The following is a 16,078-nucleotide window of genomic DNA, read 5'->3' on the forward strand; positions in this document are numbered from 1 at the left end:
TCAACTCTTCTCTTTAAGTGTGTTTCTACAATATGTGTTGTGGAATATTATTTTAAGATGTGTCACATTCGTTTATGCTGTGGAACATTTGTTTTAATGATACAAAGATGTGTTGCATTATTTTACGTTGCATCTGTTTAGCTGTGTGGAGCTGTGTTACTTTGAATGTCTAAAACACTTGACTGGTCTAGTAAAGAGCTGAGAGGCCAACAGCTGGGCAGAGAGAGAAATAGGTGGGGCCGCCAGGCAGAGAGGATAAATAGGAGGGGAAATCTGGGAAGAAAAGAGAAGGAATGAGAAAAGAAGGAGCAAGAAACGGAGGACATCAGGGGCAGCCGCCCAGCCACCCAGCGAGCCACGAGTAGGAAGTAAAGGAAAGGACACAGACATGGAGAAAGATCGAAGCCAGAGGTAGGTAGCATAAGAAGAAAAGCTGGCTAGAAGCAAGCCAAGGTAAGGCCGGGCATTCATGAGAAAGAACAAGTTTCCATGTATGTTTACTTGGGAGCTGGGTGGCAGCCCCCGCAAAGAATCAAGTGTAAAGAGTAAAAAACACCCAACTACAAATACATACTAGAACAAATTTATCAGCCAAACCATGAACAGTTTTGAAATGAGAAGGGATGGGGTGGGGTGGGGTTGGGTGGGGTGGGGTGGGGTGGGTGATGCACACATTGTTTTCTCCCTGCAGGGCAGCCCAACAGTATTTCCTTATATCCAAGGGTAGAACCACTCATTAGCTTGGAAAAATGAAAACAAACCACATATACATACGTACATACATACACACACACACACACACACACATACACACACACACACACACACACACACACACACACTACACAGGCTGGCTGGACACCCTTTCTCTATGCTACAATAATTTCCTCCACCAGATTTATGTTATGTACTTACATACATCCTGCATACACAAGAAACTAAAATGATCAGAAATCGGCCTCTGATAAAACCAGATTAAATCAGAGAGCAAACTGATAAAACACAGGTGAGCCGTGGCTGAAGAAGGTGAAGTTTGTACTATGAAGCCAGTAAAAGAGTAGACACAAAATCTCTAAACTAAAAAGGTGATGGTTCGGGCTGCAAGAGTGTCTTTAGCCAGCTCACTTACCAAAGAACTTAAAGGCTGACCTAGATGACCTTGTCATCCTCAACCTCCATGATAAAATAAGGGACAGTCAAACTCCAAACCTCTAGCAACTCTGCACACACCAAATCTAACAGCGACAGCACAACCAAAAGCTGTAGTGTGTGGATAGCAGAAGCAGTGGAGCTGGGCTCCTAAAGACCGTGATGCCATTTGGCCGCGTCTCTGTGCCACTCCACGGAGAAGTCAATAAAACTGTCCTTTCTCGCTCGCGTCTCCTTAGCACCTTCCTCGTGGCGTGGAAAGACGCTTGTATACACGCTGATGGCTTCTGTCATTGTTTCGGCTCTTAGTTGCTGCTTTTAATTTCCACCTAAGACAACTGACAGGGAAGGATGAGGCCAGTGATCTAACCTAAGTGAGCAAGATCATGCAGACAGAGTACGCTCCACCGTATGGATGTGCTCACCATTTGAATTCATGTCACCGGGGAGGGCGTGGAAAGAAAAGATAGCACAGGGAAAAAAAGACATGATGTCCTCAACCTGAGGTATCGAGTGAAGAGACCTGAAAATCATGGGTATTAATGAGATGAACTATAACTCAATCGTGTGGTGGGGCCATAGTCCAGCTCCTTACAGCCATATTACAAAGAAAGGAATGGGTCAGGCTTTTACAGTATCATTAAAAAGTATAATTACGGAGATTCTCAATGCAACCAGACAATAATTTCCAAAAACTTTAGTCTTATACACTAAAAGCAAAGTATGATGAATGAGGCACAACTGCCTTACATTAAGTTTATGACACACACTGACACAACCCAGTGTGTAGTGATAGTCTAACTTCTCCGAAAGAGGACTTCAGATTCTACATGCAGCACTAACTCTTGTAAGCCAGCTTGTTCAGTCTGTGTGAGTGATTTTTAAAAGCCTGTGTGCCAGCAGAGGGCGCCAGACCTCATCACAGACGGCTGTGAGCCACCATGTGGTTTCTGGGAATTGAACTCAAGACCTCTGGAAGAGCAGCCAGCGCTCTTACCCTCTGTGGAGGGGAGGGGATGGGAGAATGGGCACATGAGGGACTGGGTTGGTCGAGCTGGGGGTGGATGGAGGGGAGAGTAAAGAAAGCGGTATCTTGAAAGGGGGTCATTTGGGGTTAGGGAGAAACCGAGTGCCCGGAAAACCCCCAGGAAGCCCCAAGATGACCCCAGCTAAGACTCCTGGCAATAGTGGAGAGGGCGCCGACCTGGCCTTCTCCTGTAATTAGATTGGTGACTTCCCTAATTAATGACAGTGATGTATTTAGTAGCTGATGGAAGCAGAAGCAGAGATCCACAGCCAAGCACTGGGAAAGCTCCAGGAGGCCAGCTGAAGAGAGGGAGGAGGGATTGTATGAGCCATGGAGGGGGTCAAGAGCATGACAGGGAAGCCACAGACCGCTGACCTGAACTACTGGAAGCTCCCGTACTCTGGGAGCCTGCCTGGGACTGACCTAGGCCCTCTGCATGTGGATGACAGTTGTGTAGCTTGCTCTGTCAGTGGGGCCCCGGCAGTGGGATTAGGACTTGTATCTAGCGTAGGAACTGGCTTTTTGGAACCTATTCCCTCCCAATGCTGGCATGCCTTGCCCAGCCTTGATGAAGGGGGAGGAGCTTAGTCCTGCCTCAAGGTGATATGCCATGCTGCCATGTTGACTCCCATGAGAGGCCTGCCCTTCTCTGAATGGGGGGGGGGGGGTAGATAGGAGGTGGGGGAGGGAAACCGTGGTTGAGATATACAACAAATGAAAAAATTTAATTAAAAAAAAAAAAAAAGAAAGAAAGAAAGCAAGGCAGACTTATTCCCACATAAGTTTGTGCTGGATTGGAATAAAACTGTCCCTGCTGGCCCACTGAAAATCCACTCTCCTCTGCAATAACCCACAGCTAGGTTCAAACCACATTCTCTGTAGTAACCGACAGCTTACCCACAGCTAGCCAACTGCCTACCTTTTGCATAAAGTACACTCACAAAAACAATGAAGACTGCGCTTCACTGTAATTCTAGACAGGCTTGGGTCACACTAAAGACACGTGAGGGAGGGAGGGCAATCAATTCTTTGTAATAAACACAGGGTGAAGTTCACAATGTTATGAGAAAGCCGACCCTGTGTGTGGCGAGCTGGAAACCCCGCAGGAAGATGCATCCGCTCTACTTTCATGAAGTCACAGCAGACTTGCTCCGCCTTTGCTAGTACGAACAGCTGAATTGAGGAAAGGCATCTAACATGGAGGCTCAGAGTTAATCCGTTGGGTTTTTTTTTTTGTTGTTGTTTTGTTTTGTTTTTTGTTTGTTTTTGGCACAACTGTCATTAAAACTAAAGTTCAAGAGTTATGGTGAAGCAAAGGGTTGAAAAAGTTCAACTGCAAAGATTATTTATTTATTCACTTCACGTGTGGGCGTTAAAATGCAGATTAAACTAGTGTTAATCAGGAAGAGCAGCATGACAATATAGATGTTTAGAGTCTACACACAGAAACCGAGTGTCGACAACGTATGAGAATAACGTAACCCCCCTTCCATCCATGGAAGACAAGTTCCAAGCCATCTGTGGTTGCCTGCAACTATGGCTAGAATCACAACCTAGGAGATGCTCTATTTTCTTCTAGAATGTCCTGGGCGCTGCACTATACAGCGCCAGAGTTAATGTGCCTTCCGAATGTGAGGCGAGCTGCCTTCTCTCTAGCGCACTCTGGCGCTTGAGTACGGCACTGCACTGCAGGGCTGGTGTGTGCGTGAGCGGGCTTGAGGGTTACTGAGTAACTAATGGGTGGGTAGTTTATACAGCATGGCTGCAGCTGCCAAAGGGATCATTCCCACCCACTAACCATTCTCAATCTCAGCTGTGCGAGTAACTTAAGCTTCACACAGTGATACTCAGACAAAGGACTGCTAGCTGGATGTCAATGACATTTAGCAATTCTTAATTAAGCCAAGAAGACTTCTTAGAATTTAGAGTCTTAAAATGCTTCATTTAAAAATCCAACAGATCTGACAAAGCATCTCTTTGGAGAAGGTGAAGAACAAGACACACCTAGAACATAGAGCAGCCTAACACTTTTCATCTGAGAAAAGAATGAACCACAGCCCTGCAAAGCAAACACCACTGCCAGCCACAATTAATCAACAACATCTAGCTTTAAAGAATGCACAGTGCACAGAAAGGGGTGAAGATGGGGGGGGGAGGGGGACTGGGGTTAGCATGTAAAATGAAAAATATTTTAAATACACAAAAATACATTCACAATAAAAAAGAATGTACAGACCCAAAATTTAAGCAGATGTTATCAATGTCCTATATTCTGCTGTAACATCCATCTTCTTTTACTTTATTTGTAAAGTGAATCTTGGTGGTATGGTACATGCCTGTAATCCAAGTGGGAAGCTGAGTCAGGAAGATTGTGGTTCAAGGCTTCCCTGGGCTACACAGCAAGACCAATTCTTTAAAACCAATTCTCTCTGTATATAAAAAAACAAAAAACAAAAAAACCTGACAGGTGGTGATGGCACACACGCCTTTAATCCCAGCACTCAGGAGGCAGAGGCAGGCATATCTCTGAGTTCGAAGCCAGCCTGGTCTACAGAGTGAGTTCCAGGACAACCAGAGTTACACAGAGAAACCCTGTCTCAAAAATCAAAAAGGAAAAAAGAGAAAGGAAATAATCAACTCCCCTTCCAGTTTGTACAGCACCCTGAATCAGCCTTTCCTTCACCTTCATTGCTAAATTCTCCCACAGTTCGATGCGGCTCTAAGTGCCTTCCTGCTGACAGGTAGAGAAAGCCTGTCTCTGCAGGACCCGGTCTACTATGGTCTGAAACGGTTTCTCCAGTTTCCCTACACTTACCCAAACCACTAGAAATGCATGCAGTCTGGGAGACACTTGTACCCAGGCACTGCTTAAGTTGGATCTGCTCTGGCTTTTATTCCCCATAACTAATATCTAAGAGTGCTATTACAAGTTGTATCATGCCATGTAGTTCTAGTTAGGTATACGGCTTCTGCCTAATCCACCTGACCACAACATATTCAAAAGCCAATTTCACGTCTATTTTACTTTGATAGCACTTCCCACTACACTGGACAGGCGGTAGGCATTCAAGGGATACGTCTCTTTAGTGCCACTAAAGGTAGGTGGGGGCGGGAGAGATGGCTCAGTCGCTACAGTGCTTGCTACACAAGCATGCGGCCCGGGGCTAACCCTCAGCACAAGCATGCGGCCCGGGGCTAACCCTCAGCACAAGCATGCGGCCCGGGGCTAACCCTCAGCACAAGCATGCGGCCCGGGGCTAACCCTCAGCAGCCTTGTCACAAGGGTGACACAGAGCCGTGTGCACTGGCGCAGCGGAGGTAAGTGGGCCCTGGGGTTTGCTGGCCAGACAGCTGACCCAAATCAGTGAACTCCAGGTTCAGTGAGAAATCTATCAAAAACTGAGGGGAACAATTGAGGGACACCTGACGTCACCACACACACACACACACACACACACACACTCTCTCTCTCTCTCTCTCTCTCTCTCTCTCTCTCTCTCTCTCTCTTATCTTTTAGGACCCGCAGTTAGATCAACTCCTGTCCTTGCCTCCTCAAACTTTTCTAGCAAGGTTAAAGGGTTCTTTTTTATTTTTCGGTTCTTTGGGAGCCTTTTCAGTTTCAGCTACCCTGGCACGTTCACCAAGGAGCCACCCTCTCTCTTGCCTGACTCCCCTCTCATTTCTGCCTTTGCTAGGGATGACATTAGGGGACGAGAGAAGGGGAAGGCTGGCTTCCGATAATGTCTATTTCATGGCCTCAATGGTGATTATACTGGCACATTCACTGTCCTGATTCATTGAGATGCATACTTAGGATTTGTGCACGTAGGATACAATTAAAGGAAGTAACAGGTTTTCGTTTTCAACACAAAAAACAAGCTGTACATAAGAAGAGAAGTAGTATTGTGTTTGGGGACCAGGGTCTCAGTACATAGCTAAGGCTGCACCTGAAATCTCAGGACAGCCCACAGTGGCCTTGCCCTCTCTCAGCACCCGAGGACTGAGCCGACAGGTGTGCAGCTCCACAGAGGAGGGGCCCCTCGTCTTTGAGTAATTCTGTAATTCTCAATCCCCCCAAGAAAACAAAAAAGACAGAAAAGGAAAAGAAAACCACAAAAACAAACTAGAAGGAGGTTACTGGGCCGCAACTGTAATCTGTAACTTCCCATTTAAGAGCCAGATTGTACAATGATACCACCCACTTTCACACACCGACTCACAAAAGGATGGCTGTTAGTGGTTCTCTTTATAGTAGTCAATACATTCTTGAGTTCTGTGGAAACCAAATAGTCTCTTCATCATTCTGAACAGACAAAATTTCTATTACATTATATGTAGCATGAATTCTAATTGATCTTAATAATAAAAACCCTGAGTCAGACAGAGGGTTAATGCTGAAAGGTCAGGGAAGCAGAGCAGCAGCCACTAGCTCTTACCTCTGCTGAGTCCTCAGCCCAAAGGGGCGATCCCGTCCCTACGAATCCTCAGACTGAATGCAATGAGCCGCTGTCTCCTCCTCCTCATATTCCTCTCTCCACCCAGCCACATCCCTTCCTGTCTCCACCTCCCAAGTACTGGGATTAAAGCCAAGCTACCACAGATTGGCTGTTTCTCTTTTAGACTGGATGAATTTCAAGTAGCTCAGGGTGGCCTTGAACCCACAGAGATCTTTCTGCCTCTGTCTCTCAAGTGTTGGGATGAAAGGTGTTTCCCACCACTGCCTGGCTTCTATGGCTAACTGGCGTGGCTAGCTCAGTACTCTAATCTCCAGGCAAGCTTTATTTGTTAAATAAAGCACAAATAAGATATCGCCACAACAAAGTTTACAATAGAAGTACCAGCCAGGCTCTGGCTCCCTGCAAAGAACGCAAGTCACCGCAGGAAGAGCATCAGACAGCTTAAGCAAAGTGTCATCTCTGACAGATTTTAAATACAAGGGCACAGTACTGTTTAAAGACTATAACTAATTTTGGATTAATTTCTCATAAGATGAAAGGATTTATATCTTTTACGAGATAATAATTAAAAGTTGATGTTCAGGAATACCAGGATAATAAAAACTTGTTAATGAAATAGTGGAATAAAAGCCTTGTGATATTTTATAATGATGTTTATTCATTTTGACAATACTATTAAGTCTTAAGATATGCATTTTTTTGCTGCTGAGGTCAAATGTAAACTTTCTGCAATGAAGCATCTTCAAGGATTAGCTGCACACATCAGTTGTTTTAAACTATTATGCTCACGGCTGGGAGGCAGCACCAACAGAAAAAGAATTTGCTGTGCAAGCATCAAGACCTGAGTTTGGGTCCCTAGCAACCACATTAAAAGAGGAGATGCACGGCCACGCCGCATGCCATTGGTCCTAGCACTGGGGAGACAGAACAGGAGGGTCACCTGTTCTGTCTTGGGACCAGCTAGTCTTACCCAGTGGATGAGTCCCAGACTCAATGAGAAACCATGTATCAGAAAACAGGGTTGAAGCCACCTCCATTTCTGGCCTCCATACGCACACACATGCACAATCTGCACATACATGCGCATACCCCTTCACATAGACATGTATACACCACTTGAACAAAGAAATAAACAAGTAAACAAAGAATTAAGCTCAGGTGCCTTCACAATAGTCCACTGTCAATATTGTCATTTAAATATTTAAAACATTAAAAGGTTTGATTTACTTCTGAAATCACAATATTCAAGGGTATTTGTGTCTAATAACATACGGCACTCACAATAAGCCGAAAGTCTGGCAGTAGAAGCCCGAGATTGCAACTAGGTCAATGAACAATGACCACCATTATGTCTTTTCAGTTAGTAAAAAATTAATTCAGTTGTATAACATCAGGCCTCATAAGAAAGACAAAAGTATTGCTAATTAACTTTTATGATGTCCGTTCACAGAACAGGTAACATAACATACCTGACCCTGCCACTGTCCCGGGAGGCTGGTTCGCTGTCAAGGCTGGGCTTTGGCTGGCATCTAAGAACTTGGATTGGGAGAATGTGCTCATCGCTATGCAGCTGACCAGAGTGGCTCACTGAGCTCAAGTTGTCTGTGCAAGCAATATGGTTTATACTCAACAACAGCCTTCCTTCTAGGAATTTGAAATCATGGTACCTATTAGGCAGAAGTTGCCCACAGACCCAACTCCCAGTCAAACTTCTGTGTCTATGGATGGTCTCTCTAATAAGCTTCCCTGGTAGACCATACCTAACCTGCACTGTCATAATCCCACACTGGCAAAGCTAATTCCACAGTAAGTGACTCTACCAGGAAAAGATTTTTGGGAACTGCAAATAATTTTCATGATCATGCCTGTGTGGTGAGGTCTTACAGCAAATCCCTGAATCCAGGGGTGGCTGTAGGAACCCTAACACAATCCAGTGTGTTAGGGCCGTGCGCATCAGATGGACTCTACATCCATCTGTACCTCTTAAACAACATTGCTATATACATACAAGACACTATACCAGTGATGTGACATGACCTTCCCAATGCATCCAAGCCAGTCTGAAGCCGTCCCATCTCCACTTTAGTGTCGGTTAAGATCAGCAAACTGAGGCAAAGGGCAAAGACATGGAATGACAACAATGGTCTAACCCAACCACAAAAGAAAGGAAAGGTGTGGGCTCTTCAAGCCACGCAGCTGAGCGGAGACGTTAATCGTTCAGTGCTCTCTGCAAATTCCCTTAAGAACATCTCACGTGGTCCTACTTGGACTTTCTTTTTCTGTTGTTTGCTGCTTTACTCACACACCATTTGAGTCTGACAGGAGAAGGCAGGCATTTTATCAAGCTTCTTGCTACTTAATGTCAGCTCTGTAATGCTCCAAGGACACAAACATACTTGTTGTAGTAATATATTGCTTATGATTTATTAAAGCTTGCCTAAGGGTACAGAAAGCAAATTTAGCCACAGCCACAGAGCCAGGGAAGGTGGCACACACCTTTAATCCCAGGACTCAAGAGACAAGCAGGTGGATCTCTGTTAGTTCAAGGCCACACTGAACTACATGACAATGATCCAGTCCGAAAGAGAAACAGCTCACAAAAAGGTGATCCCAGCACTTGGGACTACACGCACTGAATCCTAATTTTGAGGGGTATGAAAGGAAGAGGCAGCAGTCTGGGGTAGCAGTCTGAAGCTTGGTGGAGGCAGAACTGCAGTCAGAGGTTTGGAGGACAGATTTAGTCTCCAGCCACGTTGAGGAGCGGCAGCAGCAGTCTAGCAGTCTAGGACTGCAGTGTGAGGGTTCACGGAGCGAGCCAGACCACCCTTTCAGTCCGAGGGAGAGGTAAGGGGGGGCAGCAGCTGCTTTGGTTACCTGACCCTCAGCCTGAACCCCGGTGTCTGTCTCTGGATTTTCATCTTTCATGTTCTATCTTGTTACTTTACATTTATTCCTTTAGACAGCACCTCCACTTGCTGGCCAAAAGATTAAGAAGACTACAACACAAACACAGGCTAAAACAAGGCCAGGCTAAAGAGTGTTCTAGGTCACTCCTGATAACAAAATACTTATTTATCTTGATAATAAAAAGGAAAGTCTTACTTTTATTAAAAAAAAAAAAAAACCGTGAGACAACATAGCAAACATTTACCGAATGTCAACTATGCACTGGAAAAGTCAAGAAGCACGCTCGCCCCGGCAGCACATGCACTAAAACTGGAATGATGGAGAAGATTAGCATGGCCCCTGCACAAAGATAATACGCAAATTCATGAAGTGTTCCATATTTAAAAACAAACAAACAAACAAAAAGCCAAGAAACGTAACAAGGAATTTAACCATCTCCTTAAAACAAGGTAATGCCTAGAATCCTGACTGAAAGAGTACATCACAGCTGTCAGGAAGGGGAGGGGCTTCTGCTTGGGGTGGGGGTGGCGAAGGGTCCAGAAATTCAGCCTCTCTGGGGTTTCCCACCAGTCCCATCCAGTAAGGTGAGGACAGCTCACAGCCTTTAGTCATTTGTTCTAGTGGCTTTATTCATGAACACAAATACTGCTGGCAGAGAAGGGATGATAGAAGCTGTTCTCTTTTGATATAAAAGTTTTACAAACTTGTCAAAGTTTATACAAATAAGAGCAGAACACTCCATGTAATAACCTCTTTATATACTCCCTTTACATAATCAAACGATAAGTAGGACATTTCTAGTCAAAAAAGAAACACACACTTGTGTTTCTTATTCTATGTATGTATGAAATGCGCACTCACGCACACACACCAGACAAAGGTTCACTCTATAGTTCAGGTTAGTGTCAAACCCTGGATGCTCCAGCCTCCACATCCGAAGTACTGGGATTACAGGCATTTACAGCCGGGCACGGTGACACACACATTTCATCCCAGCATTTAGGAGGTGTACAGAATCAGGATCACTTAATTGTATACTAAAGTCAAATTTTATTACTTGGAAATAAAATAATGAAAGATTTTAAACATCACCTATTGCTTAAAGACGGTTTTACGGCTCTAAACCTCCGATGAAATATGCGCAACTCAGAACAAAGCGTTGTATAGTGAAACCCAATAGTGCGTGGGTAACAAAGGTACTACAGAAGCTGGTTAAAGATCACAGTGGAGAGAGCACCAGTAAGGACACAGCAACCGGGCTGACACTGATATTCATGAGGGTACTCTTCACGTCAATAGCGACCATTTGGACTCTGTGGTCTTTATCAGTGTCCCAGCTGGTAACGGTGGAAGGTTAATGCCTTACCCCATTCTGTTCAATTTTCTACCCTAATTAGCCCTCCAAATCTATAGCTGTGAGGACCAAGTGTCTGTGCTCAAAAGAAACTAATTAATGCTAGCAAATTAGATCAAGTCCAAAGATCCGACAGCCAAACTCTTAGTTAAATGCTCCCTGTTAACAGGAAGTGTGGCTGTCGATACCTGCTGCTGGTGGCTCTAACAAGGCACCCGCCTTTCACTGAAAGTGATGTCATCTCCATCCGTTCGTCCCTAGAAAAGCCTCTATCTGTCTCCTTCACAAACCTGAGCTGCTGACAGTCTGACCCAGCCCTTACACCCAGCTGGGTCGGAAGGCCCTGGAAAAAAGCAACAGAACAGCTTTCCTGCATAGCAGTTTCAGACGTTTAGCACAAAGTCGGATTGCTTATTACAATTCCTGTATCTTTACTCAGGAGCCATACAATTAGCATCCATCCTGCTCCTAAGTGAAATAAATCCCATAACCATTTAATAAAGCAGAGTACAAACAGTATGTAAGTGGGAATGTCCTGGCTCTAAACTGTGACCCACTACCCTGCTTCGGCACAGCCCCAAGGGCCGGCCTGGTACTAGTGTGCACTCCTGCCATGGGGCAGATACTAGCTAAGGAGCGGTATGTGTCCATAAAATAATTTCACATTCTAAGCACTATTTAGGAACAGTGTTTTAAAAAAAAAAAAAAAAAAAGTTAATATTCAAATACTCAGAAATAAATTACAGCACACTTTCTAGTAATGGAAAATCAATCAAATCATCTAAATGAATCTCAAATTCTCAGATGTTTTCATTCATGTTTTTATATGTATTTACTTATTTACTGTGCATGTGCATGTTTTGTGTGTATGCAGGGGTCCACGCCAAGGTGTCTGGGGGGAGGGGGGGAGGTCAGAGGACAACTTGTAGGACCTGCAGTGGAGTTCTGGTCTCCAGGCCTGGTGGCAAATGCCTGGGCCACCTCACCAGCCACCAACTAAGATGCTTGTACTTGTCAAAATATTGTAATTTTTTAAAACCAAAATCTTAACATGCTAAATAACATAATTTCTGACAAAAGTCAGGACTGTACTGTAGTCATCATAAAGTACAGATAGTTCATAGCCTGCTCTTTCTTTCGTCTCAGAAACCAACACAGAGTTCCGCGGTTACTGTGCATCTTCATCCGAATCATACGAGTTAGCCGGTGACTGAGTCAGCTCGCTTTCTTGCACCCCAGGTATCACGGTAATGGGTTACACAACAGGAAAGATGCGCTTGTGTTTACCACTCTAGACTGGTGATCCTGGTAGTGGAAAGTTCGACCCCAACAACTTTATTCCACTTTCAAAAAACTCCCCCTGCTTCGCCTGAATAAGGATGTGCTTTGAAAAGTCCCATGAGGCAAGTGGCAGACCGCCTCTTGAGATTATTAGTGTGACACCTGCCAATGCCAGATGTGCCCTGAACCCTGCAGGTGCCAGTGGGCTAATCTCTCCTGGCACCTGGGGGAGGGGAGCTGAAGGGAGGCGCTGTGATTAAACAATTCATTTCCAATGAAAGCAAGAGTAATATGACAGGAGGGTTTTAAGCCACTAATTGATGGAGGGTTCCAAGTACAATACTCATACTGATCTTACGGTGCAAGCAACACAGAGCTCCCATAGGAACTATTCCTGTCTTATTGCCTCCACTGTATTCCAGAAGTCAACTCAAGGTCGAAGGGGGAAAAGAAGAAAAAGGTCCCTAGCATGTTAACTTTATTGACAGTCATAAAACTAGAGATAACACGACCTGATTCCCCAGAAAAAAAACTTGCAGTGAACTGTGGCACAATTCCCTCACTAGAAATTACTGCACACTTGTGCAAAGGTGATAAATAAGACTGATTATTTTTTATTTTATGTATCATGAATGTTTTGTCTACATGTAATGGTGTGCAATGAGACAAAAGAGGGTGTCAGACAGACTGGAGTTACAGGTGATGTGAGCGGCCCTGTGGTGCTGGGACACCCTGCGTCCTCTGCAAGAGCAGCCAGTGCTCTTAACCACCGAGCCATCTCCCCAGCCACGTTAGCAAAATTTTACTGCCTTTTTTTTTAATTGCCATTCCAAGAGGTCTTTTTATATTTTTGGTTATGAGCCTAGCCTTTAAAGGCTGAGCCATCTCTCCAACCAAGAAGTCTATTACTTTTAAAGCCATATCTACAGCATTTCTAACAGCCCAGCAACTACAGACCTATGCTATGGTGATCCCAGTTTTTAGTCATCGCTATCACTTTTATTGTGTTTTCACCAGGGTGCTATGTATCAATCAACAATATTTCTAAAATTACCATACACAGGAACAGTACTGTGAAAAACATTTTCAAAGACATGCATGTGTGAGTACCCCTACATGATTTACATGGTAACTTCCACTTCAAATCACAGGTCACAGCAGAGCACACACAGAGCAAGTTCAAGCAAGACCCGACATTAAGGGAAACCATGGCTGTGTAAGCACGCGCGCGCGCGCGCGCGCGCATGTGTGTGTGTGTGTGTGTGTGTGTGTGTGTGTGTGTGTGTATGACCTAAGAACAGGCTACCAGAGGCCACACCACACCTGATAATTTCTCTCTCTCTCCAGCGGCCCTTCTGAACACTCACATTAAGGTTTTCTCTGTAAAATACAGGCTGGGAAGGAGAACTTGCTCCTGAACAGGAGGGATGCTTTTAAATTGTAAATGAACTGAACCCTGACTGGAGGTCTGAGAGCTGGAATGCTAGTACCTCTATCTCAGTGGAAGTGTGAGAAGCAACTCATACATATTAATTCACTGACAACTTGACTTTGAGGCAAAGGATTAAATTCACATTCCATTATTACAAATGAGTTTGATCTTTACATGAATATATGAATCTTACCTTCAACTTGTTCAGAACACCTCTCTCTGGCCTTTTCTCTCATTATTTTTGGGATCAGAACATCTTTTTCCACATGTCTGAGATGTGGCTCTGAAAGAGATTGTATGGTGTCTCAAGTCAGTAACCACATAGGGAAAAAAAGCACTATTAACATTCTAGTTTATTTGCCTAAGCAAATGTGTCTTCAATGGCTCTTTCACCACCAGATGAAGCTGCGACTCCTTTATTACTATAAATCACTCTAAATACTTTTGAAAAGAAAATAGAAAGGTCACAAGCAACATCTTCCTTAGGGGAAAAAAAACTGCCAATTTTGCTACAACATTTCTCTGACAATTTATTCTACTCAAACTGGCACAAATTTAAAGCTTGAGCCTCATTTTTTTTATTAATGTAATTTACAAATATTTTGATTTTCAGATACTGAGATGCATGGACAGATGAAAGACACAAAATTAAAGGGTACATGAAAAGTGTGCCCTACTTTTGATACAAGAGGCCTAAGAAATAAATAACTGGCATAGAAAAACCAAAACCGCAGAGGCCTAAGAAATTATGTGACATTTCTGTGCCCTTTAAGACACACCATCCACCATGGGCTGAAATTACAAACTGAGCAACTCCAACCCACGGGTTTCCCAAACTCTGAGAGCCCTGAAAAGCAAAGGAGTGGTTTCCTTATAAAACCACAAGGAATCCAAAAGACAAAAGACAGGTGAGATCTGATTAAAGGTGATGGCCATATTTTCATAAGCACTGATGCCAAGGTGTTACTCCATGCAGAAGCTACCTAAGGACCAAAGCAGAAACCAGTTACTAACAACCCGCTGATACCATGGGACCACAGAGTGAAAGAAAAGTATTTAACCCCCAACGCCCAGGAAGTTTCCCAGGGATTCTCTAAGAAGATTTGGAGCCTCTAAACACTTTCTGGTATCATGTCAAAAGCTTTTGGGTACAGGCAGCTATGAACTAAATACATATTTATAGAGAAGATAATAGCTATAACACAAAGAAAACAAGAGAGACAGAGAGAGAAAGAGAGAGAGAGAGAGCAGGCAACCAACAAGAACAAAGCATCCAAGAATCACCTTGAAGAACAGTGACGCAGAATGACCAACCACAATTTAGAAAAGAGTAATCAACTTCTAAGAGAATTAAAAGCATAAGAGAGGGGATGTTGAAAAGACACTTTACAAATAGAGAAACAAATAAACACATGAGTCCTCAGACAGAAGCAGGGCACGGACTATCTAAACGCACTTGGGTAAAATGTCTAACCCTGCAAAATGAAAGGCACGTTGCCCACACAAGAGAATGACGTGGGCATCATGTCTACCGGAATGTGGAGCCACAGGGCAGCAGAGAAATGACTTCAAGTCTCTGAGAGATGGTTTCCTTACACATAGGAACACAGGAGTTAAGAGCGAGGTTAAAGACTTTCAGAAATGCAGGGATTTAAGCGTTCATTCCGCGTCATCTCCTTCATGACCCAGAAGGGCGCTGCTGTGGTCAAGGGTCCTGCAGGTCAGGTGGGAGGACTCCTACGCTAGGACTCAGTGACTGGTGCTGGCGGTCTCAACACTCCCAAAAGCTGTGACTGGAGGGTTTCTTTACACCCTCTTCACCCCTGCACCTGACATCTGGGCTGGGAGGGCCACAGGCAGGGCCTGCTTAGCTGGCAGACCACTTACAGGCTTCTCTGTTTGGCGTGAGTTCTTAAAGTTCTGCAGACAGAAATCTGAGAAAGAAATGTGCAGAGGTGAAGCAATTCCCAACAGCCAGGGGAGCCCCATGTGGCCTTTTTTGATTTTTGTCCCCCAAACCTCTCAGCATCATTATATGATTCCAAGTTATTAGGACACCCTATTTAGGTAGGAAAGAAGCTGAACTCCATAATTTGCATCAAGATCACATTGCAAAGGAGCATGAGAGATGGAAGATAATATAACTTTTGTAAAGAAACAATATATAGTGATTTAAAAAACATACTAAATGGTTAAAAAAAAAAGAAGGCATATTTCATAGAGATACATTATTTCAAAAGACTCACTTGTTTCTATTTTGTGTGTTTGCCTGGCATATGTACACGCATGTGCATCACATGCAAGCTTAGTGCAATTGGGGGTCAGAGAGGGGTCAAATGGAGTTACAGATGGCTGTGAGCCGCACTCACTGAGGATAATGGGAACCAAACCCAGGTCCTCTGAAAGAGCAGCCAGTGCTCTTAACCTCTCAGCCCTTTAATTTTACATTTTAAACTGTAAATTACTTTAAC

General features: G+C 44.1%; 1 protein-coding gene and 1 non-coding gene across 3 annotated transcripts in view; one reads left to right on the forward strand and one right to left on the reverse strand.

Moving 5' to 3' along the window:
• The window catches only part of Cmc1 (C-X9-C motif containing 1), a 54,657-nt gene that overhangs the window by 25,009 nt on the left and 13,570 nt on the right, over nucleotides 1-16,078 (reverse strand). For both annotated transcript variants that reach the window (XM_051173612.1, XM_051173602.1), the window contains exon 2: nucleotides 13,801-13,890. In XM_051173612.1, coding sequence (XP_051029569.1) covers nucleotides 13,801-13,890 — 90 coding nt within the window. The remainder of the gene's footprint in view (nucleotides 1-13,800; nucleotides 13,891-16,078) is intronic.
• LOC127213528 (U6 spliceosomal RNA) lies at nucleotides 9,820-9,924 on the forward strand. The gene has a single exon (XR_007833645.1). It is a non-coding gene; the product is annotated as a U6 spliceosomal RNA (small nuclear RNA).

Source organism: Phodopus roborovskii, unplaced genomic scaffold, assembly GCF_943737965.1.
Source record: "Phodopus roborovskii unplaced genomic scaffold, PHOROB, whole genome shotgun sequence".
Taxonomy (NCBI): Eukaryota; Metazoa; Chordata; class Mammalia; order Rodentia; family Cricetidae; genus Phodopus; species Phodopus roborovskii.